Source organism: Mustela erminea, chromosome 10, assembly GCF_009829155.1.
Source record: "Mustela erminea isolate mMusErm1 chromosome 10, mMusErm1.Pri, whole genome shotgun sequence".
Classification (NCBI taxonomy): Eukaryota; Metazoa; Chordata; class Mammalia; order Carnivora; family Mustelidae; genus Mustela; species Mustela erminea.
In genome coordinates this window covers 92,805,679-92,833,441 of record NC_045623.1, presented here as the reverse complement: position 1 = coordinate 92,833,441, position 27,763 = coordinate 92,805,679, and the positions used below count along the sequence as shown (strand labels likewise).

Below are 27,763 nucleotides of genomic sequence, written 5' to 3'. Positions count from 1 at the left end.
GGGGTTGATCCCAAGACCCCGGGATCATGACCTGAGCTGAAGGCAGACACTTAACCAACTGAGCCACCCAGGCGCCCCTGGTCTTATATTTCTTACAGAAGCTTCCTGCCTGGGGCCAAAGAGGACCCGGGATGAAGATCTCCTCTCATTTGATGCCTGGACGGTGGGCAGAGGGTAGGGTCCTTGGTGCCTGGCCCCATGGAGGGCTTGCTAGGTTCTTGGCTCGCTCCTCTGGGTCTGGTCAGACTCTTCTTGGCCATGGGTCAACCAACCATCTGATTCTCTTGCTCTGTCCTAGTGAACAGTCCTCGTGTGGAGCCCTCATGTCGGGCTTGGCCAGTTACTTTGCTGGGATGTCTGGGACCTGTCTTTGTCTTAATGCAGACACTCAGCTCTATTCTGACCTCTAGCTTATGGGAACTTGCTGGGTTTGGCTCGAACCTGTGTCTATACCTTGCTCTTGGTTCTCCTGGTCCTGGTCTCCCCATGCCTTGGATTGCCTGGAAGAGTGTCTTGGTAGCATTCCTACAAGGCACACGCACAGAAGTAGGGCTCGATTCCGGGACCCTGAGATCACAACTTGAGCGGAAGGCAAGTGCTTAATCCACTGAGGCCCCCAGGTACTCAATACCAGCTATTCTGAATTAAGCCAAAAGAGAACCCTGGTCCACCTGTGCCAAGTTCCCCCATTTGAAGCTAAAACCAGGGCTTGCTCTTGTTTTGGGTATTTGAGGAAAGCAGTGAAGAGAGAAATTAATATACAACCACTACATGGTTCCCCCACCAACACGCTCGCATGCACACACACGCACAATAAATACCAAGTGCATTCCACACATTCCACACACCACACACATTACACATGACATACACCCACCACACATGCCACAAACACACACAGGCACACCCTTGCCAACAGCATCAGGGTTCCCAGATGTCCTGAGGCAGAGCCAGACTCCAGGATCCCAACGCACTGCCCCTCCCCTTGTCTGGGCCTCTCTGACTTGGCAGAGCTCGCCTGGAATCCTCTGGATCAGCCCAGGCAATCAAAGGCCACTCAGACCTGAGGGTGTTCAAAAGGTGTTTCCAAGATGTGGGTTCTGAAATTCGATCTGGGTTCGAATTCTCACCCATCACTCATCAGTTGTGTGAGGCTTCAGTTTTCCTCATCTATAAAATGGGGATAAAGATTTCCTCTTTCGAAGCATGGTGCTTGGGGTTACATGAAATGGTCAGTAATTGAGTCTATCATATAAGAATTCTGGGGAGGGCTTTACCTATTATTACATTAACCTAAACACTCATATGTATTAACTCATTCAATCTTTCACGAGATAGCTATTATTATTATTATTTTTTAAAAGATTTTATTTATTTATTTGACAAACAGAGATCACAAATAGGCAGAGAAGCAGGCAGAGAGATTAGAGGAAGCAGGCTCCCTGCTGAGCAGAGAGCCCGATAAGGGGCTCGATCCCAGGACCCTGGGATCATGACCTGAGCCAAAGGCAGAGGCTTTAACCCACTGAGCCACCCAGGCACCCCTATTTTTTTTTTTAAGTAAGGGCTTGAAGTCAGCCCTGAGACTGAGACCTGAACTGAGACCAAGAATCAGATGCTTAACCCACAGATCCACCGAGGTGTCCCATATTAGTTATTATTATTCTCCCTGTTTTACAGATGAGAAAACTGAGGCCTGGAGAGGTTAAGTCCGTTGTCCAAGAGCACACAGCTAAGTGAGAAGGGCAGAATTCAAACCCATGCAGTTAGGCACAGTTCTGAAGCTTGCAACCACTGCACTTATTTCCTCGGACAGGGTGTTCCCTTTTCCTTCCCTTACTGACCCCTTCAAGCTGGGTCAATCCTTCCCTGCTCTAAGTTCCCGGGATGGCTCTATCGTGGCACTCACCACCTCTCAATTGAACACAGTTGCAAATATGTCTGTCTCCCCAGCAGGGACTATGTTCCATGGAGACAGGGACTGCTCCTCTGCTTGGGCCCAGGATTACCCAAGGCAGAAGAGGGAGGCAGATGACCAAGCAGTGAAGAGTGGGTGTTGTGGGGCCCAAGAGTTTGCCTCGCAGCTTTGACATTTTTTTTTTTAAGATTTAAATTTTTTAAAAGTGATCTCTACACCCAACGTGGGGCTTGCACTCAGAAGAACCCTTGAAATGAAGAGTCATACGCCCCACGGACTGAGCCAAATGCACCCCTGGTTTTGATGTCTTCTAGCTGGGTGTGCAGGCAAACCAGTGAACCCTTCCGAGCCTCAGTAACCTCGCCTGTAAAATGGGAATACTAAGCACTTTGACCTCAGATGCTGTGAAGATACAACTGGACAATGAGCCTAAGGCACTTAGCACCGTGCTTAAGTCATAGTAGCCGTGTTCACTATATGATGGTCCTGAAGCCTGGAGGGATGGGGAGTCAGAGAGGGTCTGGCTGAAAAAGCCCCCAGCTCATCACCACTGTCACAAGGCACAGAGGTGGGCAAAGCCGGAGGGGCCAGGCCTCCCACCCCGCCAGACAGGGGTCCTAGCCCCACTCTCACCTCCGCCGTCATCTTGGCAATGAGCCCAGCAGAGATGGCCCCGCTGAGCACGTTCCTCCTCAGGCTGGGGTTCCTGGGGTCCTTGAGGTTGCTGATCCGGCTGCGTACCCTGTTCCGGTACTTCATGTCTGTGCTCTTGAGCTCCTGGTAGATATGTGACCAGATATGTCAAGGACCAGTGAGCCACTCATGGAGGGGCACAGAAGGATGGGGAGCCACTCCCCAAAGCCCAAAGAGCCGCAGGACCTTCTGTTCCTTTCCTCGGACTTGTAGAGGGGTTGGGCACCTAAGTGGCTGCTGACCCCTGGAGTGGGGATTTTGCTCAGGCATTTGGGGTCAACAATGCATCAGGGACGGGCAACGTTCTCCCCAGTGAGATCAGACCTTAACGAGAGCTGTTGTGTCAGGGCTCCCAGGGATGGGCCTTGGGGGTTTGTCTGAGCTTTTTGTGGGACTCTGGTGAGTCACATGACTTCTCTGTGCCTCAATTTCCTTATTTATTTATTAAGATTTTATTTATTTACTTGACAAAGAGAGACACAATGAGAGAGGGAACACAAGCAGGGGGAGTGGGAGACAGAGAAGCAGGCTTTCCCACCGAGAAGGGAGCCCTATGCAGGGCTCAGTCCCAGGACCCTGGGATCATTACCTGAGCCAAAGGCAGACACTTAACAACTGAGCCACCCAGGTGCCCTAGATTTCCTTATTTACAAAATATCGGGCTACAACAAGGATTTAGCAAGCTGCACTGCATGATCCACTAGCCTAGGGTCTGGGACATCGAGTGCTCAACACTTAGGGGCTATGAAGATGAGAACGGTGATGAAGACAACCCCAGTTTTGCAGGACCACTGGAAGGCAGGCGTCCAGCTATCAGAGGAAAACAGAAGACGAGGAGCCTCATGTTGAAGCCTCAGAGAGGTATTGCAAGAAAGACATCATTTTGTTCAATTATGTTCCCAACATATTCGAGCATAGAACCATCTCCCCCTGTGCCTATCCCCTAGGAATACCTATTACCATGCCATGGAACCCACTCTGGGAATTGCTGGTCAGAGTTACTTCTCATGAACATAGAAGGAAGCTGAGGCTTAGAAAGGATGCAGCCGTGCTCAAGGTCACAGGGCAAATTCCTGGCAGAGACAGGGTGGGAAGCCAGCCGGTCATGCTCTCTCCACTCTCCCCTCGCCAGGCAGGAAGTGGCCCTGACCGGGACAAAATGGAGCCCAGGCCTGGGGGGTCACTGACCCCTTCTGAGGAGCGCAGCCCACTGGCTGCCATGTTACTGCGAGGTTTCCCCAAACAGGACAGATCTTTTGGGGACCCAGAGCCTTCAAGCCCCTAGAACTCATCTTCCCCTTTATCTCCCACCTTCTAAGAACAAAGAGATAAAGGGCTTGATGGAGGACGGGAAGGAAGACAGGCTGGGGAGTGGAATGAGGTACCAGACCACCAGCGTTTGTTTCCAACTGGGCTTGAACGTCGAGGGGACCTGTTTGGTGGGAGGGACAATTGCTTGGAGAGAATAAAGATGAAGCTCAGAGTTTTGCTCTGTGTTCCTGAATCACTGAGATCGATGAAAACGTATTTGGTGCGGAGTTCCATAGCCCAAGATGTGCTGGTTCATAATTAAAGGACAGCGAAGGGGAGGTCCCAGGAAGTTATGCGGGAGGATATCCAGGTGGGCTTCACACAGGAGGTGGCAGGCGGGGAGAAGGTCAGACCAGACGGAGCAGGGACCTCCCCAATAGACCCGACTGAGCTCCCTAGGTAGCCCCAGAGGTTTAAAAGGGTCACTCACACCTCACTGAGACTCTCAGAACCCCTCTCCCCTGGGGATCCTGTCCCCCTCCCGCTACACCTCTTTCATATGCTGTGGGGCACCGCAGAGAGGGAGTTCCTTCCCCCAAACAACAATCTTTTGGTGCAATGGGCCCACACGACTTTGGGGGGGTCACCTCCTCTGTCTACACAGCCCCCTTTCAAAGAGCAGGAGAATGGGTCATACGGAAAGAACTCAGGACATGGAATCCAAAGGCCAAGGTTTTCAGTCAAGCTGTGACACCCAGTCGTTCCTGAGCCTCAGTTTCCTGACCTGTAAAATGGGAGCAAAAGCCCGTCTCATAGAGACTGTGAGAAGGGACAGACTAGGAAGTGTCGGCTGCTCATCACGAGGGCCTGGTACCCAGCAGAGAATCCATCTTCAGGGGAGAGAAGAGGGAGAGGCTGAGCATGAGGAATGCTGTCTTCCCTGTCCGTTCTGATACTTGACCCTGCAACCGAGCCACATGATGACATGGCCTGTCTAGCACGGCGGGTGAGCTCTCGATTTCTAGAGTCACGCTTCCTGGGTTCAAATCCCAGCTCTACCACGACTATTAGCTGCATGAGCTTTGGCGAGTGACTTAACCTCTCTGAGCCTGTTTACCTCCCTCATAAAATGGGATTAGTCAGGGGCCTCCCTTGCGGGATTGTCTCAACCTTGAACAAGGTGCTGCTCAGGAACAGCTTAGCAAGAGGCTGGCGGGTGCAAGACTTATTAAACGTTAGCTAGAATTAAGAACTCCGGTTCAGAGGCAGAAGAGGGGGCTGTCCCCGAACCCTTCCCCTCCCCCTCACTGTCCTGGGTCCCTTGCACTTGGGAGACTCTGCCACCGGACAGAGCACGGGCACCCACAGCCCTGGCACAACTTAAGGATATGATCTTCGATTTCCGACGCCATCTTGTCACAGTTGACTCCATAGTCCTTGTAATCGTCTGTAAGAGATTCAGGAAGCACAGGCGTCAGCCAGACATGACCTTGGCAGTGGAGCCTGCCCGTACCAGAGACTGGAGTGTCCTGTGCCACTCCTGAGAAAGACCGCATCTCATCTGCCCTCCTAGAAGCCCTGCCCTCCTCCGCCCCCAGCCCAGGCCCTCTCACCTTCCGCCTTCAAGGCTGCTGAGAGCATCTCCACACACTTGTCCCGCACAGAGTCCCCCGTGAGATAGCACGGTGCCAGGAGGCAGACAGAGGGGGCGAAGGTGGGGGTCAGGGGGCTGCTGGGTGTTTTGGGGGTCTCTGCTTTCGATTTGCTGCTGTTTGATCTGAGGATGACAAACAGTAATAGACATTTGGACATTAAGTGGATAAAGCTTTCCCTGAGCACCATTCTGGACGTTTTTATGGGTGATCTCGCTTAATCCTCACAACACGGTGAGGTAGGTGCTATTTTTAGGGGCTTGACATGGATCATCTCATTTAATCCTCATGACAACCCCTCGAGGCTGCTTCTCTTCTTACCTCCCCGTTAGAGTTGCATTTTAAAGTGAATCGTAGAGCTAGCTGCAATCACGATAATTTGACTCGGGTCACACATGTGGAGGCCAGAACTGAAACCCAAGCAGTTGAACTCAGGCGCCCAGACTCTTAACCAAGCGCTCTGCTCTGCAGGTCACAGAATGTTGTACCACGTGAAACCACACTATGATCCGTTAGACACCGTGCTAGCTGCTCTGTCTTCTCACTGGACCATTTACTCACTCGTTCAGTGAATGCTTAGTAGGCCCTTATTCTGTAGGTCCAGTGCTAAGAACAGGGGTAAAGCAGAAGTCAGCAAAGCTCCAATCCTCAAGGAGCTGACAGTCTAGTGACCGGTGACTTTAGCACCACTGAAGAGAGCTGGCTTTTACCCAGTGCCAGGCGCTGCAGGAATATTTTCTAATCAAATCCTCAAAGCGGTCCTAGGTGGTAGATACTGTCCTCCTCATTTGCAGATGAGGAAACAGAATTAGAATTACACCACTGAGACTTGAACTCGGGTCTGTCTGAGTCCAAAGTCTACTCTTAACACCCAAGAGAGACTGCCTAAGAAGGATCTCATTTTGAGGACGCCTGGGTGACTCTGTTGGTTAAGCTTCTGCCTTTGGCTCCCCATTCTGGGTTCCTGGGACTGAGTTCTACATTGGGCTCCCTGGGGAGACTGCTTCTCCCTCTGCCTGCAGCTCCCCCTGCTTATGCTCTTTTTCTCTCTGACAAATAAATAAAATCTTTAAAAAAAAAAAAAGAATGATTTCATTTTGGTTTGGGCTTAAAACCCCACAAGTATATATACATGTATGTACAGACGACTGGCAGGATAACTTTTCATCTTAGCAAAGTTAAGATGGGCTGCTATAACAACATACCAAAGACTGGGTGGTTTGTACCATAGATATTTCCCACAGATCTGGAGACTGGGAAGTCTGAGATCAAGGTACTGGACGGAGCTTGCTTCCTGGCTTGTAGACAACTACCTTCTTCTTCTTCTTCTTTTATTTTTTTAAGATTTTATTTATTTATTTGTTTGTTTATTTATCAGAAAGAGCACAAGCAGGGGAGGAGGCAGAGTGGCAGGCAGAGGCAGAGAGAGAAGCAGGCTCTCTCCACTGAGCAAGGAGCCCGATTCGGGACTCGATCCCAGGACCCTGGGATTGTGACCTGAGTCAAAGGCAGCAGCTTCACTGACTGAGCCACCCAAGTGTCCCACAACCATCTTCTTGCTAGGTCCTTGCGTGGCATAGAGTGAGCAAACTCTCAGGTTTCTCTCAAAAGGACACTAATCCTGTCGGATCAGGGCTCTGCCCTCATGACTTCATTTAGTCTTCATGACTCCCATAAAGGGTCTATCTCCCAATGCAGTCACTTTGTGGCTGGGGGCTTCAACACAGAAACATTCAAACAGCAACATCTTGTTAAGAGCAAGAATTATTATTATTACTAATTAAATAATTAATTATTGACCATAATAATGAGTAATTATTAATTATCTTTCTGAGGTGGAGTTATAGTAGATTTCAATCTCATCTTTGCTTATCCAAATTTTCTATATCTTCCCTGAAGAGCATATCTACTTCTGTAATAAGAAACTCTTTGGTTTTTTTCTTTAAAAAAAAAATTGATAATCACGAGTGGTCACTCTAAGCTGATGGCTCAGACGGGCTTCCTGTGTTCCTGTTCTCAGAGAGCTCCCAGAAAATGTGGAAGCAACCCGTGTGTCCAGAGAGAGATGAATGGATACACGGAATGCGGTATGGAATACAGTGGATGACCATCCAGCCACAGAAAGGAACGGAATCCTGAGATACGCTACAACATGGATGCCATGAACAGAAGACATGGTGGGTGAAATGGGCTGGATACAAAAGGACAGATACTGTGTGATCCACTCACACAAAGTACCTGGAGTCATTACATCCACAGAGACAGGAAGTAAGATGGTGCTGTGGGGGCTGGAGGAAGGGGGAAATGTGGTCGGGTTTCAGTTTGGGAGAATAAGAAAGTTCTGGAGATGGGACGGTGGTGGGGTTGTACCACAATGTGAATGTACTTAACGCCGCGATACACTTAAAAATGGTTAAAATGGCTAAATTTTATGTTATGTATATTTTGATCCAATTTAAAAAATCTGTCTAGGAATCTTTAAAAAAAAATCCATCTAGGAAGTTTAAGGAGTAAAAATAACCACACAGCTTGACATATGCAATGATAAGTAATCTGTTTTTATATAGTTGGCAAATCTTAATGCATTTGAAATGATAAAATATCTTTTTTCTTACACTGAAAAAAAAAGGTTGAAATGCACATTTTGTTATATATATTTTATCACGATAAAAAAGCTTAAAAAAAAAAAAAGAAGTACTGATACATGCAACCAAAAAATCTAGGCTGAAACTTGGACTGTTGTTGGTCCCTTTTGAGTCCTTGCAAAGAGGGTGCGGGGTGAGGGAAGAGGCACCCGCAGCATCCTGTTGGTGATCTGTGCGAATCAGTATCACAATGCCAGCCCTTAGTAACCATGCAGCCTAAGAAAGCTCAAAGAGGTCCCACACTGCAGTGCAACTCTGTTCAAGTTCCACAAGGTCCACAAATTCCCAAGGGATGGGAGCTGGCCACAGGAGGAGCGGACGGGAAGATGCATTCATGGCAGAAATGCACAGAAGCGTGAAACCCATGTTTTGCGTGGGCAGTGTTGAGGGGCTCAGGGCACCAGGGCGTGAGGCTGAGGGTGTTGGAGAGAAAGGACAGGACTTGTTAGGGGTTTGTTTAAAAAAAAAAAAAAAAAAGGTAAAAGCCAAAACCATCTTTTATTGCTTGTTTGCTATCTCTTCTTCTCCATAACCCTGACCGTGGCAAGTTCCTGGCCCCATTTCACAGATGAGAGGATGGAGTGATAGTTCCACAACTCCCTCCCTTTCAGAGCTGCTTCTACACTACTCTTGGGGTGGGGGCCAGGCGTCAAGATGCCTTCACCTTTGTCTCCTTCAGTAACCCATCAGGATCAGCCAGCCAGTCCTTAGGCCTCCTTGGAAAAACTGACATACGAGGGTTGAAGAAATTAAGGTCCCTTCCTCCACCCCAGAGTCTTAACCCACTGAACTCTTGTGGAAGGTCCTAAAGGGCTGCTGTATTTCTTAATTCCAGAGAGCACCATTCATATTGCCAGCTCGGTATCTTCTGGAGTTGTACAGTGCACAGCCTGGGCAGCTGCACCAGACCTCTCTGGAGTTATGGATGCACTTCATCCCCTCAGGAAGATGATGACGGGCTTCTGAAAATTCAGGCCCAAGAAGTTGTGTCTGAGAGTGAGGCTGACTGAGTAGCCTAAGCTTTCTAGTGTTAAAAAGCTGGGGGGACAAGAAACATCCAACATCCTGCTAGGTACTCTTCAATGTAAATTCTGCTGGAGACCTTGTTGTTCCTCAGCTTTTGCTGTTTGGCTTGACCTGGCTTGGATGCCTTCTGTCACCACAGACAACCTTGGATCACTGGGATTTTTGTATTCTCCGGAACCTTGAGATTCCTCAAAGGTTCCTAAGTGCTACCTCAGGACTGAGGCGGGCTGGGGAGGGCAGGCTTTGCTCTTCTAAGGTTTATATTTTGAATTATGAAAAATTTTGTCCAAAGGAATTTCTTAGCTTTTATTTATTTTTATAAATGCAGTTTGAAACTTTCTGTTCTAGATAAATTTACCCTGGATTTAACCAAACCCTCCCTAACAAGTGAGTGGCCTTGCGGCAGGGCACAGGGCTTGGGAATCCGAGCTCTAGCCTGCTCTCTGCTGGAGTCAGATTTCAGTGGGAGGGAAAGGTGTGGGCGAGGGAGGGCTGGGAAGCGAGTAAAGTCTAGAGCTTAAGGGGCTGCCTGCAATCAGTGGGACTCTCTCCACACCCAACCCTAGTCCTAGCCACTGGGCTCTCACCTACACAGCCAAAATAGCCCCAAAGCTGGTCTCCGGGCAACCTCTTGCCCCCCTTACAATCCATTTGCCACACAAAAGCCTGGGGAAACCTTTCAAACACTTACAGCAGATCTCATCACTCCCTGCTTCTGGCCCTCTAATGGCTTCCAGTTATTTTCAGCATAAAGTTCACCATGGCCTCCCAGCCCCCTTGACACTGGCCTCTGCTTCCTCTCTGACCTAATCTCATGGCATGCTCCACTTTGGTTCATGGAAGCTTCCCCACTGCACTGCTTCTTTCTCTTTCTTAAATATACCTGTCACTCCCACCACAGTGCCTTTGCACTCGCTGCTCCCTCCTCTGGGAAGGCTCTTCCTCCTCCAGATTTCCTTATGACTGGGCCTCTTCCCACCAGTCAGGTCTTAGCTCCAGTATCACATCCTCAGGGAGGCCTCCCCCAATCAGCCCAGTCAAGCAGCCTATCCTTGCCCTGTAACTCCCTAGCATGTGACCTGATTTCTTTCATTCATAGCACTTATCCAAGTCTAGAATTAACTTGTTTGTGTGTTTATAAGCATTGTCTGCCTCCATCTCCAGATTACAGGTTCCAGAGTATAGGAACCCTTTTGGCTGTTTCACCACTGTTTCCAGCACCTGGAATAGCATTCTGGGCCAAAACTCGATGAATCTTTGTTAAATGCATGAATATAAGATGAGTTGAGAAATTTGGCCACAAAGAGATAAAAGGCACATCCAGGAGGCCTAGATAGAGCTGAACTGGGTGGGTGACAGGTCCTCTTTGGAAAGATAGAGACCCTACTCTCTGAGATTAAGAAAGTGATCTCTCTCTGAGCCAGAGTCTGTCAACTCCCACCACCCAGGTCAGCCTATCTCCAGCCCTTCTCCAGCTGTGATGGAGCCCTAGATTCTTCCTGGTGCTGGACCTCACTGAGCTACATGCCCCATCACCATATCCTCAATGTCTAGGATTCTCCAGTGGAGACCCGACAGTGGAGCCTGGAGCACACGTTGCTTGGAAGGACACATAATAACAAATGACAGCTTCCTCAGGGGAATGCCTACACTAAGGTGGTATATTTATTAAGGACCCAAGCTGCTCCAGAGCCAAACTCCAAGGCTCAAGTCCTGACACCACCACTTTGTAGCTCTGTGACCCTGGGCTAGTAATGGGGATGAAAACAGTACCCATCTTAGAGAGTTTCTGATAGGATTCTAGTACCCAGGAGAATTCTAGTAATGAAGGGTTAGGTAATTTACCTAGATTGCCACATTAAGTGTGAGTATTATTACCAAGGATTATGTACTTACTGAGCATTTATATGGGTTGGGAACAGTGTTAAGCATTTTGTTATCTCATTTAATCCTCATAATGACCTGGGGAAGGGTCATAATTGTCCCCGTCTTACAGATCAGTAGGCTGAGGTTCAGAGAGCTGAACTGACTTGTCCAAGGTCATCCAACCAGCAAATGGCAGAGCCACACCACAAACCGAGATCTGCCTGCTTCCAAATTCTTTTCAGTACATCTCACTGTGTTTCTATAAGGCAGAAAGTTTTCCAGGGTCCCCTAACCCAGGCTAGGTTAGGCTGCCTGTTGCTTTCTTCTTGCCACCTTCCAGGCAGGGCACTCCCAGCCCCGGTCCCTCCCCTTGGCTAAGAGCTGGCTGGCTGGCTGGCCTTCCTGTCTCAGTGCATTTCAGGCAGCCAGCCTCATTTTGCTTTCAGTGCACACGATTGGGAACAGAGACAAACTGCAGGGAAGGCATCACTGGCGGGGGTGGGGGTGGGGCGTTGGATTTATCAACAGCTTCCTTCTGCTCCCCGGATGTGCCAGCGCCAGCCCCACAGCCTGTGATCTGACATCACCAAGCCCATAGAAAAATTCAACCCCACATCGGAGCGGAGGCACCTGGAGGCCCGCTCGCTGCTCCTGCGCGCCACCTCGAGGACATTGCAGTTACTATACCGATAGGAAGCCCAGCTGCTGGGTGAAAAGTCCACAATTCAGAGAGCCGGCTAGGCTCTCCATAAGGTGCAGCCTTCCTCCTTGTCACAGGGGTGCACTGCGGGGTTTGCTCCCTGATGCCCCAGCTACAGTTCCCAGAGCACCACGTTCACCCACAGTACAGCTTTGCACCTTCCAGTCCCACTGCCCGACAGGCCCTCTCCTGGCTTGTCCACCGAACTCCTCATCTCTCAATTCTGAGCACAAATACATTATCTTGGAGGAAGTCTTCTTTGACTTCTCAAGTCATATTGAGACTCTTCCTATGTCCCCATTGAATGTTACATCTTCAATTTTTTTTGTTTGTTTGTTTAAGAAGCATTTGGGAAACAAAAACAAAAAGCATTTTGGTGTCTGCCTCTATGTCAGTGATTTGCCACATGAAGGCAGAGATCATGAGTTTACACCTTTGCCTGGGCTTAGAGGCTGCAGCTGGTGGGCTCCAAATGAATTTTGTTTGCCCTACTGTGTTGCAGAAAAATAGGAATACATCATCCATATTTAAAATTGGGAGTTTCAGGGGCGCCTGGGGGGCTCAATGGGTAAAAGCATCTGCCTTTGGCTCAGGTCATGATCTCAGGGTCCTGGGATGAAGCCCTGCATCAGGCTCTTTGCTCAGCAGGGAGCCTGCTTCCCTTCCTCTCTCTCTGCCTGCCTCTCTGCCTACTTGTGATCTCTGTCTATCAAATAAATAAAATCTTAAAAAAAATTGGGAGTTTCATATGAACATGTAGATGTCCAGCTTTCCTTAAAAAATAGGAAGACATGCCATGCAGGGCCTGCATTTCCACAAAGCAACAAATAGCTGTGCTGGATAGTGAGTGCCCCCTTCAGTCTGGCATGGTCTCCACTAGTCTCCCACTGTATGCACATGACCTTGGTCCTTGGAGCATGTTAGGTTTGCAAGGAGGTGCTCAACAAACGTGCTCATTGGATGGATGGATGGGAAAGATGAAATCGAGAGGGGGAGTGTACAGATAACTGTGTGGTAGTAAATAAGGTGGATTTACAAGACTTCCTTGTATTTCTCTGGATTCCCCACCCCCAATATGGAACAAGCAGGAAAGGGCACAACTGCTCTAAGGACAAACGTATTCTGCTTGACTGACCTTCAGAAAAAGAATGTATTACAGGAGGGAGTCAGGAGACTTCAAGGTCAAAAGGCTAAGTCAGGAAAGGAATATGGAGGTATAAATCCTTACACAAATATGAAATGTTTTTCTTATAATATCACACCCAGAACTGGACTAGTGGTCAGTGTTTCCTTTTGGGATAGAACAATCCTTCCTTATGCAGGTCTGTCCTTCATGTTCCAGGACATTTAGCATCTCTGGCCCCTGCCTAGTAAATGCCGTCCTGCTCCTGCCTCTCTCCCACTGCAGACGGAATGTTCGTGTCCTCCATTAAGTCATATGTTGAAGCCCTAACCCCTAATGTGATAGAATTTGGAGGTGAGGACTTTGAGCGGTGATTCGGTTTAGATGAAGTTAGGGCCCCATGATGGGATTATTGGCCTTATAAGAAGAAAAGAGAGAGACCAGAGCTCACTGTGTGCGTGTGCGTGTATCTGTGTGTGTGCGTGTGTGTTGTGCAGACACAGCGAGAAGGTGGCTATCTGCAAACCAGGCAAAGGGCTGTCATTGGGAACTGAGTTGGCTCATACCTTGGCGTTCCCATCTTCCAGAACTGTGAGGAATAAATGTCTGTTGCTTAAGTCCATGATATTTCGTTACAGCAGTGTGAACTAAGATACCCCGTGTCACAGTCGTCACTGTGACCAAAAATACCTCTACAAATTTCTAAATGACTCTCCACTGACAACCACTGGTGCAGAACCAGGATGACCCTGGGTCCTCCATTCTTAGGCCTCACTCATGGAAGACATCACCAGTTGACCACAGAACTCTTCCCTTCAGAGGAAGGATATGGCCTCAGACTCCGACTCGAAGCCGCAGCACTCCCCAGATCTGCCACTCATCAGCAGGCACCTGGCAGCCATTTTGGACTATAGCAGTACAGCACCCCATCAATATCCCAGGCCTGTTTAATCTTCAGAAACCTTAAACGGCCTAATTTTTGTGCCTCTTCTTTTCTTTCCAGTGGTAGCCTCACTGGTACATTAGACCTAAAATAACTGTGCGGCTCCACACATAGTCTCCTGGAAGCCAACACCTTTACCATTCTAGCCTAGTTGCCCCGGCATCCAATATGGCCCCCAGACATGACTTACTAGCTTTGATCCACCTCTACGTCACTTCCTCCTGCTCTGACCTCCCCTTGGACCACAGCTCACACTCCCTCTTTCAGTCACAATCGCTCCTTAGCCACCTGATCAAGGTCCGTGGCTTCAAATGCTAGATCCATACTAATGAGTCTGAAACTCAGATTTCCAGCCTAGATATTTTTCCTGAATTCTAGCTTGGTCTACCCTAAGTGCCTTCAACTTCTCCATCTGAATGACTAGGACACGCCTGAAACCCAACACATCCCCACCTCAGCTCTGTATCACCTGCTGCAGCCTGAGTTAGATGCGGTCTTCCCAATTCAGTCTTTGCCAGCCCTCAAGAGAAAAGTCTTGGAGTCATCTTGACTCTTGATATTCTCCAGTATCCCTCCCCAGCCTGTCAGGAAACCCACCGTCATTTCTTGCCTGAATTATTGAGTAGCCTCCTGGCTGGGCTCTCCTTCTGCCCTTGGCCCTGACAGCCCATTCTCAGCACAGCAGACGAAGGCATTCTGATAAATTCCCTCGCAGGGCTCCTGTTCGACTCTGTCCTCCAACTCTCCCGCCTCACTTTTCCACTCCAGCCCTGGCCACTTCACCGCCTCCTGACCCTGCCACTCAGGGTCCTGGCTTGGAATGACCCGGAGATCTGCATGGCTCATTCCTTCATCTCTTTGAAAGGTTTGTTCAAAGGTCACTGTTCAAATGACCATCCTTCCCAACCCCCTCACTCTGCCCTGTTGTCTCCACAATGCTTGTCACCTTCTAAATCATCACCTGATTTATTTATTCTATGGATTGCCTCTCACGCCTTGTTAGGATATAGGCCTCATGACTGCAGAGATTTTTCTTTTGTTCATTGCTGTGTGTATCCTTGGCACCTAGAACATTTCCTGGCACATAGTTGCCTCTCAATAAATATTTGATGAATAAATAACTTGCTGACTTATGCTATTTTGGGTAACTAAAATACAGAGATCCCACTCCAGGGATAAGTTCTCCAGACCTCTGTCCTCACTGGGTTCAACTTGACCTTGAGAATGTTCCCTAGATAGTGTTGGGGCAATAGTGACTGGTCAGCCACCCCCAGTGAAGGAGCCATCCCTCTGATTCAGGGTCCCGTTCAGTCTTCCTGTGTAGGTCCTAGAGTCTGCAAGGAACATAATATACAAGGCTTTCTGCTTTCCTCTGCCCCCAGGCTGTTTCTAGAAAAGCAGAGAGGGGAACACATGCTGAACAGCACCTCTGGGATGGAGAAGCCCGTGGCTTCTTTTACCTTTCCATCGGTGGCCTTTTTGGAGAAGAGCTGGCTGAAGACTTGGAGTCCACAGAGTCTCTCCTGAAAGAAGAGAAATTGGAGATGAGACTCTTTAAGTTAGCACCAGGACGGATCTCAAGAGCTCAAAGTCTGGGGAGAAAGCTTCTGGGAGCCAGGCCTGCTGGGCTGAGAGTAGTGGAACCCACCTGGACCACAGCTGCCTGGAGACGAAGCTGCAAGTCGTGCCGGCTGGACACCTGCCCCTACCCTCCACTGAATGAAGCAATCAAGGGAAGGAGGTCTTATACGTGCCATGTACATTATGTGTGTTATGCATGTGTTACTAAAGGTTGTTTTTTTTTTTTTTTTGGAAAGATTTTATTTATTTATTTGACAGAGATCACAATCAGGCAGAGAAGCAGGCGGGGGGTGGGGTGGGGGGAAGCAGGCTCCCCGCTGAGCAGAGAGCCCAATTCGGGGCTTGATCCCAGGATCCTGGGATCATGACCTGAGCCGAAGGTAGAGGCTTTAACCCACTGAGCCACCCAGGTGCCCCTAATGGTTTTTTTTTTGAAAGATTTTTATTTTTTTTTTTTTAAGATTTTATTTATTTATTTGACAGAGACCACAAGTAGGCAGAGAAGCAGGCAGAGAGAGAGGAGGAAGCAGGCTCCCCGCTGAGCAGAAAGCCCGATGCGGGGCTCGATCCCAAGACCCTGAGATCATGACCTGAGCCGAAGGCAGAGGCTTAGCCCTCTGAGCCACCCAGGCGCCCCAAAAGATTTTTAATTTTTAAGTAATCTCTATAACCCACACTTGGGCTTGAACTTACAACCCTCAGATCAAGAGTCACGTGTTCTACCAACTGAGCCAGCCAGGCACCCCTACACCTTTACTTTGTGTTACTAATTATTATTCATTAATTCTCAGCAGACTCCCCTCCTCCTTGCTGTCAGGCAGGCCTTGGCTAGCTGGAGTCCATGGAGACTGGCATTCCTGGGACTGCCTATTCTCAGGAGGAGCCAGGGAGCCGGAAAAGATCAGCTTCAGCCTCCCCTGCGGGCACCTTACTTAGGAGAAGTGGAGAGAGGCACACAGGCCTTGGAGATAGTAGAGCTGTTAAGCTGACAAATAAAATGGTGCATAAAATTAGATGCATACTATTTCTAAAGTCATACAAGAAAAGCAATGCCTAGGAGGAAAAAAGATTGAAAGAAAATGTGATCGGGGCTCCTGGTTGGCTGAGCCGGTAGAGAATGGGACTCTTGATCTCGGGTAGTAAGTTGGAGCCCCATGTTGGGTGTAGAGATTACTCAAATGAAAAAAAAATCTAGGGGCACCTGGGTGGCTCAGTTATTAAGCATCTGCCTTAAGCTCTGGTTGTTATCTCAGGGTCCTGGGATAGAGCCCCGCATTAATGCGCCCCATCTCAGGCTCCCTGCCAGCGGCGAACCAACTTCTCCCTCTCCCTCTGCTCCTCCCCCTGCTCCTGCTCTCTCAAATAAATAAAATCTCTAAAAATAAAAATTTAAAAAATCTGGGGAAAAAAAGGGAAAGAAGGAAAATACAACCATGGTTACAGTAGGGTGATAGGATCAGAGGTGAAAATTTGTTTCTATTCTCCAAAATGCATGTAGTTACATTCTCTTTATATGCCATCTAATACGTTTCCCACTTTTAATGGTTTTATGAAATTAATCTGTCTGTAAATTGTAACCATCACTCCTCTTTTCACTTACCCAGGCTGCTTTTTTTTTTTTTTTAAAGTAATTTTGGCGCCTGATCTGGGACTAGAATTCATGACCTTGAAACCAAGAGTCACATGCTCTACTGACAGTCACAGCCAGGTGTCCCCCGAGACTTCTTTTTATGTCCAGGGCGGGCATCCCCTTCTAAGGTACTACAAAATGTTCTTACCTACTATGTATATTATCCGACCAGCCCCCACATAAATTCCACAAGCACAGAGCTTGGTGGGGTTTGTTCACTGTGGCGGATGCTGTCCCTGCAGAGTCCACATCCCCTTAGGCACTCACTCTCCCTGTGCACTGGGACCCAAGGACTTGTGCTGTGGGGTCCCCCAGACTGTGCTCGAGAGAGTTCTCTGTGTCAGCGAGTGCCAGCTGCCAATGGGCCAGAAGTGCCAAGGAGTTAAGGACCCCAGGAGCAGCCTTCAACCAGACACAGAAATTGGTGGATAAACACCCCAGCATCCTCAACCCTCAAGGGGGTGAACCGAGGTGTGTTTTCCACATCACCCAGAATTCCCCGGCCGGATTTAAGCCCTGGTTGTCCACAGCACCAGCCTGCCCACTGACACACCCTGGGCTGGCTTCCTTCCCTTCCCCATCTCGCTTCCCTCACTCTTCTCTCTGCATTTCCTGAAATCACTTCCCAAGTAAACCCCCTGCACTTGAACCTGCGTCTCAGGGTCTGCTTCTGTGGAATCCAATCTCATGCCTGGACGGGCTTATTCCAGGCCAACAGAAGACCTTCTAACACAAAACGGGTGCTGTATAAGTATTTGTTGCCAAATGCAGTGGAATTGACCAATGCAGAAATATAGGGGCTAGGCCTGACTATCCTGTGGGCCAGACTCATTTGGCCCCAGATCTTCACCCCAGCTTTAAACACAGGGGAGGCAGCAAAGAGAGAGAGGGAGGAGAAGCAACCCCTCTTCACATGTCCCTCCAATCTCTCACTGGACCCTGGGAGTTCCCCTGCGGGGTTCCCCCCAACCCTGAATGCCCCATGGGGACGGACAGGTGCAGGCCCGAGTGGGAAGCTGGAATTCTTGCAGTAGAAGAAAGAAGACGTGAGCCTCAATCCCTGAGACTCCCCATTTTCTGGCCCTTCTTCATTGCCTTTCTTTTTAGAGCAAACCAGAAATATTCTGCAATTACTGCAAATGATCATTACGAAAAGTGTTTAGGAGCAAGAAAAAATGCTTAGAATACAATAGGAAGATACACAGGGACGTAATTGTCTACTCTGCCGATAGGAATGGAAAAATTATGTATATTAGTAGATCAGGACTGGGAGGGAAGAAGATGTCCAAAAGCTGTTTCATTTGTTGGAAGTGACACACTGTGGACAAATATTTTTCGTTTTTATTTTATTTTTTAAAAGATTTTATTTTTGAGTAATCTCTACACCCAATGTGGGGCTCGAGCTCACAACGCTAAGATCAAGAGTTTCGTGCTCTTCTGACAGCCAGGCGCCACTCATTTAAATTTTAAATATCACTAATGTGGATAGTGTTTATATAATAAATAACGATAGTGAATCATCATTAAGGAAACTAAAACAAAAAGTTCACCAATTGAATTGAAAATGGACCCTTGCCAACTTAATTTTCCCCACGAGGTGGGGAGACAACCTACTCATTCCCTGCTTGGCCTCAGTGACAACTTCATTTCCCAGGGAAAAGTACTCTTGATTTTGGCTCAGGTCATGATCTCAGGGTCATGAGATTGAGCCCGTGTCAGGATCCGTGCTGGGTGTGGAGCCTGCTTAAGATTCTGTCTTGCCCTCTCCCTCTGCCCCTCACCCCTCTCTAAAAAAAAAAAAAAAAAGATGAGAAGAGTACAAATCAAAATATGAACAGTGGTTATTTCTGTTATTTTCTTTTCTGTTTGAGTTTCTAAATTTTTTACACTAAATGTGCCTTACTGTTGAAATAAATATATGCATTTGGAAAAGTTATAAAATAATATACAGCGTATAATTCCATGTTATTGACAAAATAAGCATGCAAAAAAGTCTGGAAGGATATATATGATTACGTAAATGATATATGTATTTATTATGTATGTACATATGTGTTTAGAGAGTGTTGGGGGGAGGGGCAATGGGAGAGGGAAAGAGAGAATCTCAAGCAGACTCTGCACTGAGCACAGAACCTGATCCGGGGCTCCATCTAACAACACTGAGATCGTGACCTGAGCTGAAATCAAGAGTGGTATGGTCAACCGACTAAGCCATGTAAGCACCCATAAATTTATATATATATATATATATACACACACATGTATATGAATATATGTATAATATATATTTAGTAATTTTTAAAGATTTTATTTATTTATTTGACAGACAGAGATCACAAGCAGGTGAAGAAGCAGGCAGAGAGAGAGAGAGGAGGAAGTAGGCTCCCTGCTGAGCAGAGAGCCCAATGTGGGGCTCAATCCCAGGACCCTGGGATCATCACCTGAGCTGAAGGCGGAGGCTTTAACCCACTGAGCCACCCAGGCACCCCTAATATATATATTTAAACACAGATTATTATACATGATTATATGTGCTTATCTCTAGAGAATGGATTTTTTAAAAATTTTCTTATTTGTATTTTTAAAAACTTCCCACAATGGGCAAGTATCTACCTAAATAGAATATATATAATATAAAATATAAAATGAATATAAAATAAATTAAAACAATAAATATAATTAGAATTATTACAAATAAAATATTTTTTATTTTTACAAGGGAAAAAAAACTCTGAGAAAATGATGCCCATTTTTTGGACCACTAAGAGACTAAGGGTATGAATAAGTAACCGAGTTCAGTCCAGAACTTGGCTTTCTCATCTCCAATCATCTTCTTAATTAAAATCATACAGATATATTTTTGTTTTTTTAAAAAATGGTTTCATTATTTTTTCTTACTTAAAAATTAGTACACATTTATTGGAGAAAAATAAGAAAGACAGAGATTTGCAAAAAGAAGAAGGAAAAAGCCTCAATCTGATCACCCAGATATAATCACTGTTACCATCCTGGTATATATCCGTCTCATCTTTTCTCCTATACATACACATAAAATTCACTTAATTTTTTAAACTTATTTTTTAATTTTTTTTTTTTTTTAGTAAACTCACCACCCCAAGATCAAGAGTCACATGCCCTACTGACTGAGCCAGTCAGGTGCCCCTCACTTACTTAATTTTTATAAAAATGGGATCATACCATATATACTATATCATACCCACAGCTTCTCCTAATACTTATTGAATATTTTCCCACATCATTAAATTTTTTTCTACCCAGCATTGCCTCTCCATGGAGGCCCTACCAGCTTTTTGAACATAGTAAAGTGGTTTTTCAATGTGTGGGACTGTTCTGTGCTTGGAAGGATACACAGGATCCTTGCCCCACAGCTGTTTGCACAGCCCAGACTGGGAGTAGCGTGGTAGAGGTATGTCTTCCTTCTGGGTGAGACCTTTTCTTCTACAGCATCATTCCCTAAAAGTGCTTTCTGCAAGACACTTGTTTTATAGGATTATAATAAACATTCATTTTAAAATGGCTCAGAGATTAAAAATGTTTCAGAAATGCCAGCAGAAATATGTTACACATACAACATTTAGTCTTTATGCTTTAATCTGGTTAATTCCTTTTTTTTTTTTTTAAGTAATCTCCACCCCAGTGTGGGGCTTGAACTCACAACCCCAAGATCAAGAGTCCTGTGCTCTTCCGACTGAGCCAGCCAGGTGCCCCTAACCTAGTTAATTCCTTAAAATGAAGACCTACAGTGTCTATATTGGGTAAAAAGTTATGTTCGTTAAAAATATTGCTATATCGGGGGCACCTTGGTGGTTCAATGGGTTAAGCCTCTGCCTTCGGCTCAGGTCATGATCTCAGGGTCCTGGGATTGAGCCCCGCATCGGGCTCTCTGTTCAGCGGGGAGCTGCTTCCTCCTCTCTCTCTGCCTGCCTCTCTGCCTACTTGTGATCTCTGTCTGTCAAATAAATAAATAAAAATCTTTTTAAAATATTGCTATATCATGGGTGATATTATCCATAAAATACCTACCATTATCCACCATCAGATACTATTCAGTATTATTTAAAACTGCCTCCTTACCTATCAGATGAACAAATGCAGATTCCTCCCCTGCACCCAGGGATTTAAGAGCTCTAGTCACATAGGGAACAGGTCGGATTTATTTGTACATTGATGAAGACTTTTTATCTGCTATCATGGATAAGGCATTTGGGTCTATATGAAGTCATGCAATTTGGGGGACCCTGGTTAGGTGGGCAAGGGGGAATGGGCATGGAGTTGAGACAAACAACTCTTCTCAGCAGAAGCCTGGGGGTCTGACAAAGATGCGATCCTACTCGGTCACATAACAGCTGTGTGGTCTTGGAAAAGTCCCTGCTCCCCAACCTTCGCCTTCCTCCTCACGAAATGGAAATGTTGAATAGAGAGGCAACAGAACACTTTACATTCTGTGTGGTTAAGTGAATTCCTAGCCCCATTTACCTGGAACCCTGACAAGGGCGGGATGTCAGCTGTGTCACTAGGCAACGTTGCTTATAGCAAATGAGCCCTGACTGGTAAATTACATGCAGGCAGGAAGGGCTCTGAACGCAATATAAATAATTAGTGGAAAACCATAGCTTTGGGGGGCTGCGCCAAGGACCGTGAATCCTGCTGGGATCCTGGCAGCTTTGTCTTCTCCGTCAGGGGTTCACGGCCTCCTCATTGTGGACTCATTACCCTGTACCTGGGTAGAACTCAGAAGAGCTCTAGAGGCTGTGTGGTCCCCTAGCAGATGAGAAAGGCCTGGGCCTGCCCCGCTGGCACAGTGTGCCTCCTGCCCCAGCGTCCTTCTCGGTAAAGTCAGTGACAGGGATGGCCTATTTGGGCCTTGTGGGTCTGTCTGATTGAGCCCAAGAAGAAGCCCTCAAGGGGGTCCCATAGGAGGTGAGAGCAGCAGCTCCTCCCAGGGCATGAGGATTAAATAAAGTTATAGAAACAGAGCCACTGGCAGAGGACAGGACAAATGTCACCCCCTTGTCTCCATCCCAGAAAAAAAATACCTGTCTTTGGGCTCTTTGCCTCGTTTTTCCCTTGGTGGAGAAAGATCTGCCTCTGGCTTCCAGTCGGAACAGTCAAGCCCTTTTTCCTTCTTTGCTTTGTCTCTCTCCTCTCCTTTTTCTCCTTTGGGGGGTCCAGGGGAGTCTGAAAACGAAAGCATGGCATTGGTCCCAACTGCGCTCTATCTCCGCAGACCCCCACATGACTTCGGGGAGGGCGGAGCAAAGGGCAGGGACCACGACAGCAGCACATGCCCCCAACACACCCTTACACACACACAGAAATACATTCACACACGGATGTTCATGCAACATGCACACACGTGTGCAAACCCGTGCTCATACGGGGATAGAAAGACATCTGCATACAGACCGTATTTATACAAATGCGTCTATACAGACATGTGCTCTTTATAGAACATGCAAACACATGGAAATACATACATAGAGGCACACGTGTACAAATGTGCAGAGCGTGTGGGCCAACACTGGCATTCCCCGCTACGAGGCCCCCTGTCACTTCTTAAGTCATTTGACAAACATGCACTGAGTGCCTGCGGTAAGCCAGGCATGGTCCCGACCCAGGAGAAGGGAGAAGCACACAGCCCAAGCCGACTTTGACTCCTCTCACCCAGCAGCCGCTTCCAGTTTTTGATGAGGACTTTGGCCAAGGACACAACCTCCTTGTCTGAGCAGTGCTTGCGGACCCCATTGACGGCCACTCCAATCCTGGTTGTCTGCAAAGCCAGAGGGTCAAGGGCTGGTCTTCCAATGGGCCCCCGGGACTGGTGACCTTAACTGGCAAGGCCCGCCCCTGCTCAATCCCCACACCGTCCCCCGCCCCAGCCTCTGCAGAGGCCTGGCCCCGAGCCATGGCTGATGTTGTGACCCTGGTCCGGCAGCACGCAATGAAGTCCAGGCTCCAAGGCCCGGCCCCCTGCCCCGATGGTGACCATGGCTTCGGTGAAAAACTGCCGCTGAGGACCCCTCACCACGTCTACCTCCTGGCATCTCTGAGTTCAAGTTTCAGCTGAAGACATAGGTCTGGTGCCTACAGCTTGGGTCTGTGCTGGTTTTCTTCAGGGCCGAGAACTTCTGGTAATGCTTGGGGGCTGTTTGGGCAACACAGGGAGGATCTAAAAGTGGGCAACTTTTCCTTTCCCCTGGATCACCGGCCTTTCAGATCCCATAGGCCCAGGGATGCCTAGGTGGCTCAGGTGGTTGGGCCACTGCCTTCAGCTCAGGTCATGATCCTGGAGTTCTGGGATCGAGTCCCACATCCGGCTCCCAGCTCTGTGGGGAGTCTGCTTCTCCCTCTGACCTTCTCCCCTCTCTATGCGCTCTCTCTCTCAAATAAATAAATACAATCTTAAAAAAAAAAATAAAACAGATCCCATAGGCCCAGGGGCTTAGGAATTGGGGTATTTAAGAAAGCAAATCTGTCCTTCTCACAGACCTAGAGGGCCTCCTGCTCTTGGAGGGTACCCGGCCGCCATCTCAGTACCTCAGTCTCCACCCTCAGAGCTCAAGACCTTTCCCGCCCTTGGCCCTCCCGTCCCAGACCCCTCCCAGACCCCACCCTTCAAGGCCCCCCCCAGCACTTCCTCTTCCCCAGAAGGTCTTCCCCATCCCCCAGGGACAGCCCCCCACCCACCCCCCCCAGGCTTCCCATCCCCGCCCCACCTGGAGTAGCTGGATGGACATCTGACAGCTGTTCAGCTTCTTCAGAAGGTCGAGGGCCGCTTCCTGTGGGATGCCACGAGGTGAGGACGGGGGCCATGGCTTCTGCCCCAGGCCCCTTTCTGACACTGTGTGGTGTTGCGGGAAAGAGGGGTGCAGGAGGTAGGGGAGATTGCTCAGCTCCCGGATAAACGTAGCCAAGTGGTTGAAGGATAGGCAAGGGATAGGAAGAAGGAGAGAGGGAAGAAGTTCTGCCCCTGACCAGCTCCCTAACTTCCTCTCCCACCACCCAGCTGGCCTCGTGCCCTCCCTGAGCTGGGTCCCAGCTCTAACCACTCCCCTTCCCCGGGCCTCCTTTCTGCTGTTCCTTCTACTGGGCATGCGCTCTCCTCCGCCTTCTTGTCCTCTTAAAGTAACTACTTCATGGCTTCTTGTTACTGCTTTTGCGTCTGCAACCTCAGCCCCCTGCTTGCCAACTATGAGCTCCTGCAGGGTGAGGACCTTGCTTTTTTTTTTTCTTAATAGCTTTAATAAGATATAACTGATATGCAATGCGCTGCATGTTTGATGTTTGTGTACACCCGTGAAACCATCATCACAATCAAGAGAAGAACATAGCCGTCATCCCCCAAAGTTCCCTTGTGCCCCCTTGTGATCCCTCCTGCCCTGCACCCCAACCCCAGGACACCAGTATTCTGACGTCAGTCTAGATGCATTTGAAAGGATTTTATATAAAGCATACTGCAGGGGCGCCTGGGTGGCTCAGTCGGTTAAGCCACTGCCTTCGGCTCAGGTCATGATCCCAGGGTTTGGGGATCGAGTCCCACATCGGGCTCCTTGTCCAGCAGGGAGCCTGCCATTTGGCCTGCTTGTGCTCTCTCTATGACAAATAAATAAATAAAATCTTGTAAAAAAAAATAAAATGTACTGTGATAGGCTTTCTCCTTGACTCTGCATAATTGAGATTCATGTATGTTGCTGCATAGATCAATAATTCTTTTTATTACTGAGTCATTTCCCATCGCAGAGATGTACCACAACTGGCTTATCCATTCACCTGCTGGTGGGACGTAGGGGTAGTTTCCAGCTGGGCCAAGGAGCATTCACGTACAAGTCCTTGTATGGACATATACTTTCATTTCTCTGGGGCAAAGAGGACTGGTTTTTTTTTTTTTTTAAAGATTTTATTTATTTATTTGACAGAGAGAGAGAGGTCACAAGTAGGCAGAGAGGCAGGCAGAAAGAGAGGGGGAAGCAGGCTCCCTGCTGAGCAGAGAGCCCGATGTGGGGCTCGATCCCAGGATACTGGGATCATGACCTGAGCTAAAGGCAGAGGCTTAACCCACTGAGCCACCCAGGTGCCCCCAAAGAGGACTGTTTTAGTCTCTGAAACCTCAGGGTTCAGCACACAGCTCGGCACTCCCTGACTGAACTGCTAAAGCAGAGAGCAGAGGTGGGAGAGGTAGAAGGAAACAAAGGACCTCAGATCTGAAAATCTGCTGCCCGCCAGGCCCCGTGAACCCCTGCCCCATTTCAGCCTTCTCCTTCCTACACCCACTTCCCAGAGGTCATCCCTGCCTCCTGTCCTGAGCTCGGTCCCCTGGGAGCGCCAGCTGACTGTGTCCTGCATGCCCCTTGCCCTGGTCTCAGTGTGTGGTTTCAGCTGCCAGCCCCTGCTGGCCAGGCTTCCTTGCCAGGACCGTGTCCCAAGGGCTGCCCTCAGCCTCTCTTGGAACTCGGTCTGTAGTACATTTTTGGAGGCGTGACCTGCGGACGTGCAAGCATGTACATAAACGTGTGGGCAAACAACTCTGCGTGCAGCACTAATCCAAGGCTTCCTGGGTGCTGGGCCCTGCCCTCCGTCCTTCACCTGCCTTTGTCCCTTTCACTCTCACACCGGCCCTGTGAGGCACATACTATCCCTAGCCCCCTTCTTACCAAATTACTACCCCATTTTCACAGATGAGCCACCCAAGGAACAAAGAGATTAAATACTTTGCCCCAAGTTGCAAGACATTGACCTGGGATTCGAACTGAGGACCGTCGGCTCTAACCACGATACAAACTGCTTCGAGATGGACACGTAGCGACCTCGGAGTGTACGATTACGAAATATGAGTAGGGGCAGTGGCCTGTTGCTCAATGTTTAACGCCCAGTTCTCAAAGAAAAAACCACCTGATCTGTGTAGTGTTTGTCAATTTCTATCATGTCAGTAGTCCTCCCGTGGCCAGTTTCAAGCTACCAACCGCTGTCACTGAAGTAAAGGAGGGATGTGCAGAACCGTGCATTATACGCCGTTTCCACCGTATTGATGTGATCCGAGCGAATCAGCTCTAGACCCCCGTGATAGTGAAATCAAGTTAAACAATTAGCAGTGATGGCTTTGGAGAGTTTGTTACCTTTGTTTTTAATATCACTTATTTAATTGTAAGTATATCTTTAATTTTTAAGATAATGCTCTACGTAGGGAATATAGTCAATGGTATTTTATTATTTTTTAGAGATTTTATTTATTTCAAAGAGAAAGAGCGAGCGCAAAAGAGAAAGAGAGAGAGAGAGAGAAGCAGACTCCCCACTGAGCAGAGAGCTCAACGCGGGGCTCAATCCCAAGACCCTGAGATCATGACCTGAACCAAGGACAGATGCTTCACCCATTGAGCCACCCAGGCGCCCTAAGTCGATGGTATTTTAACAGCATCGTACGGTGACAGGTAGTGCCGTACAGAATGTATAGAGCTGAGGAATCACTATGTCATACACCTGAAACTAATGTCACATTGGCTGTCAACTATAATCAATTAAAAGAATAAAACAGCGTCTGTATTTCACAGCCAGCTTGGAAAATTCCTGAAAAATCAATAGTGGCTGTGGCTGCAGCTCACCACGGGGCGTGTGTCTCTGTGTATCCCACTGTACCACTGGGGGGTGATGGAGAGAAACTGCCAGGAACCCTGAGCGAGAGCTGCCAGCTGTGACTCTCCTTGTACAGGGCTGTGGTGTGCGCCCAGCTGTAGCTCTGGTCCCCGCGTGGAGCTGTGCACGTGCGGCTCTGAACAGCAAGTCTGTGTGTCTCTGTGGAATGATGCCCATATTACAACCTCCGAGTGGGTCAGTGTGGCTGTCTGAGGGTGGTTCTGCGGCACACACATGTGTGTGTCTTTCTGGAAACATCATGGCCACTGTATCTGGCACGTCGGTGCCCGTGGCTGTGTCTCATACGCAGTTATGTGTGTAGATGCTTGTCTAGCTGTTGCGGTGTGTGGCTGCGTGTGTGCAGCTATGTTTGTTGTGTGTGATTGTGTGTATGTGTCGCTGTGGCTGTCGCTGTGGCTCTGTGTCTGAGGCTGCTTCAGCCGGATGCTCACAGCAGCTGACAAAAGCCCTTAGTATGTTGCTGGGACTTCGGTAACTGGCAGCAAACCCCAGGCCTGAGCTGCAACGTGGAGGATCCGTCTTGTTACAGGAAATGTGTCCTCCTCTCCCTAACCGCTGCTGGGCGGGCCCCACTTTTGCTCCCAGAGCAGGCCCCGCCTCTCCCGGCCACAGGCCCAGAGCTTGTGCCCACCCAGATGCTGCCAAGAGCCCAGGCGCAGACGTGGCCACGAAGGAGCTCTGTGCTACCGAGACCTTGCATCCAGATGGGGCTCTTTCCTGGACGGAGCTCTGGGTACTTTCACAGGAATCCATCCCCCAAGGGACACAGTTTCCTCTTCCCATTTCACAGAAGAGGGCACTGAGGCCCAGAGAGGGAAAGCCTAGAGAATGGTGAGCCTAGGACCATACAAGGAGTGAGGGGGAAGCCCAGGGCAAGTCCCCTCCTTCTCAGCCAGAGCTCGACTCCCCCCAAACTGCTTTTCCCCAGGTGTCCCACCACCCCCACCTCCAGCCCAGAATCTGCCGGCCCAAGCCTGGGGTTAGCCAGGGACAGGTCTATGAGGCAGGATTGAGCTCAGCAGACAGGGGCCTGAGCTCCACCACTTGGAGCTGGGAAAACGCCCTC

General features: G+C 48.5%; 1 protein-coding gene across 2 annotated transcripts in view; it reads right to left on the bottom strand.

Moving 5' to 3' along the window:
* TCEA3 (transcription elongation factor A3) overlaps positions 1-27,763 on the bottom strand; it is a 36,720-nt gene that overhangs the window by 7,291 nt on the left and 1,666 nt on the right. The window contains exons 2-8 of one of the 2 annotated variants that reach the window (XM_032361533.1): positions 23,766-23,828; positions 22,714-22,819; positions 22,086-22,227; positions 15,278-15,340; positions 5,476-5,639; positions 5,253-5,309; positions 2,552-2,706 (exon numbers count right to left, since the gene is read on the bottom strand). In XM_032361533.1, the coding sequence (XP_032217424.1) occupies positions 2,552-2,706; positions 5,253-5,309; positions 5,476-5,639; positions 15,278-15,340; positions 22,086-22,227; positions 22,714-22,819; positions 23,766-23,828 (750 nt within the window). The remainder of the gene's footprint in view (positions 1-2,551; positions 2,707-5,252; positions 5,310-5,475; positions 5,640-15,277; positions 15,341-22,085; positions 22,228-22,713; positions 22,820-23,765; positions 23,829-27,763) is intronic. The other variant, XM_032361535.1, reaches the window with a different exon arrangement.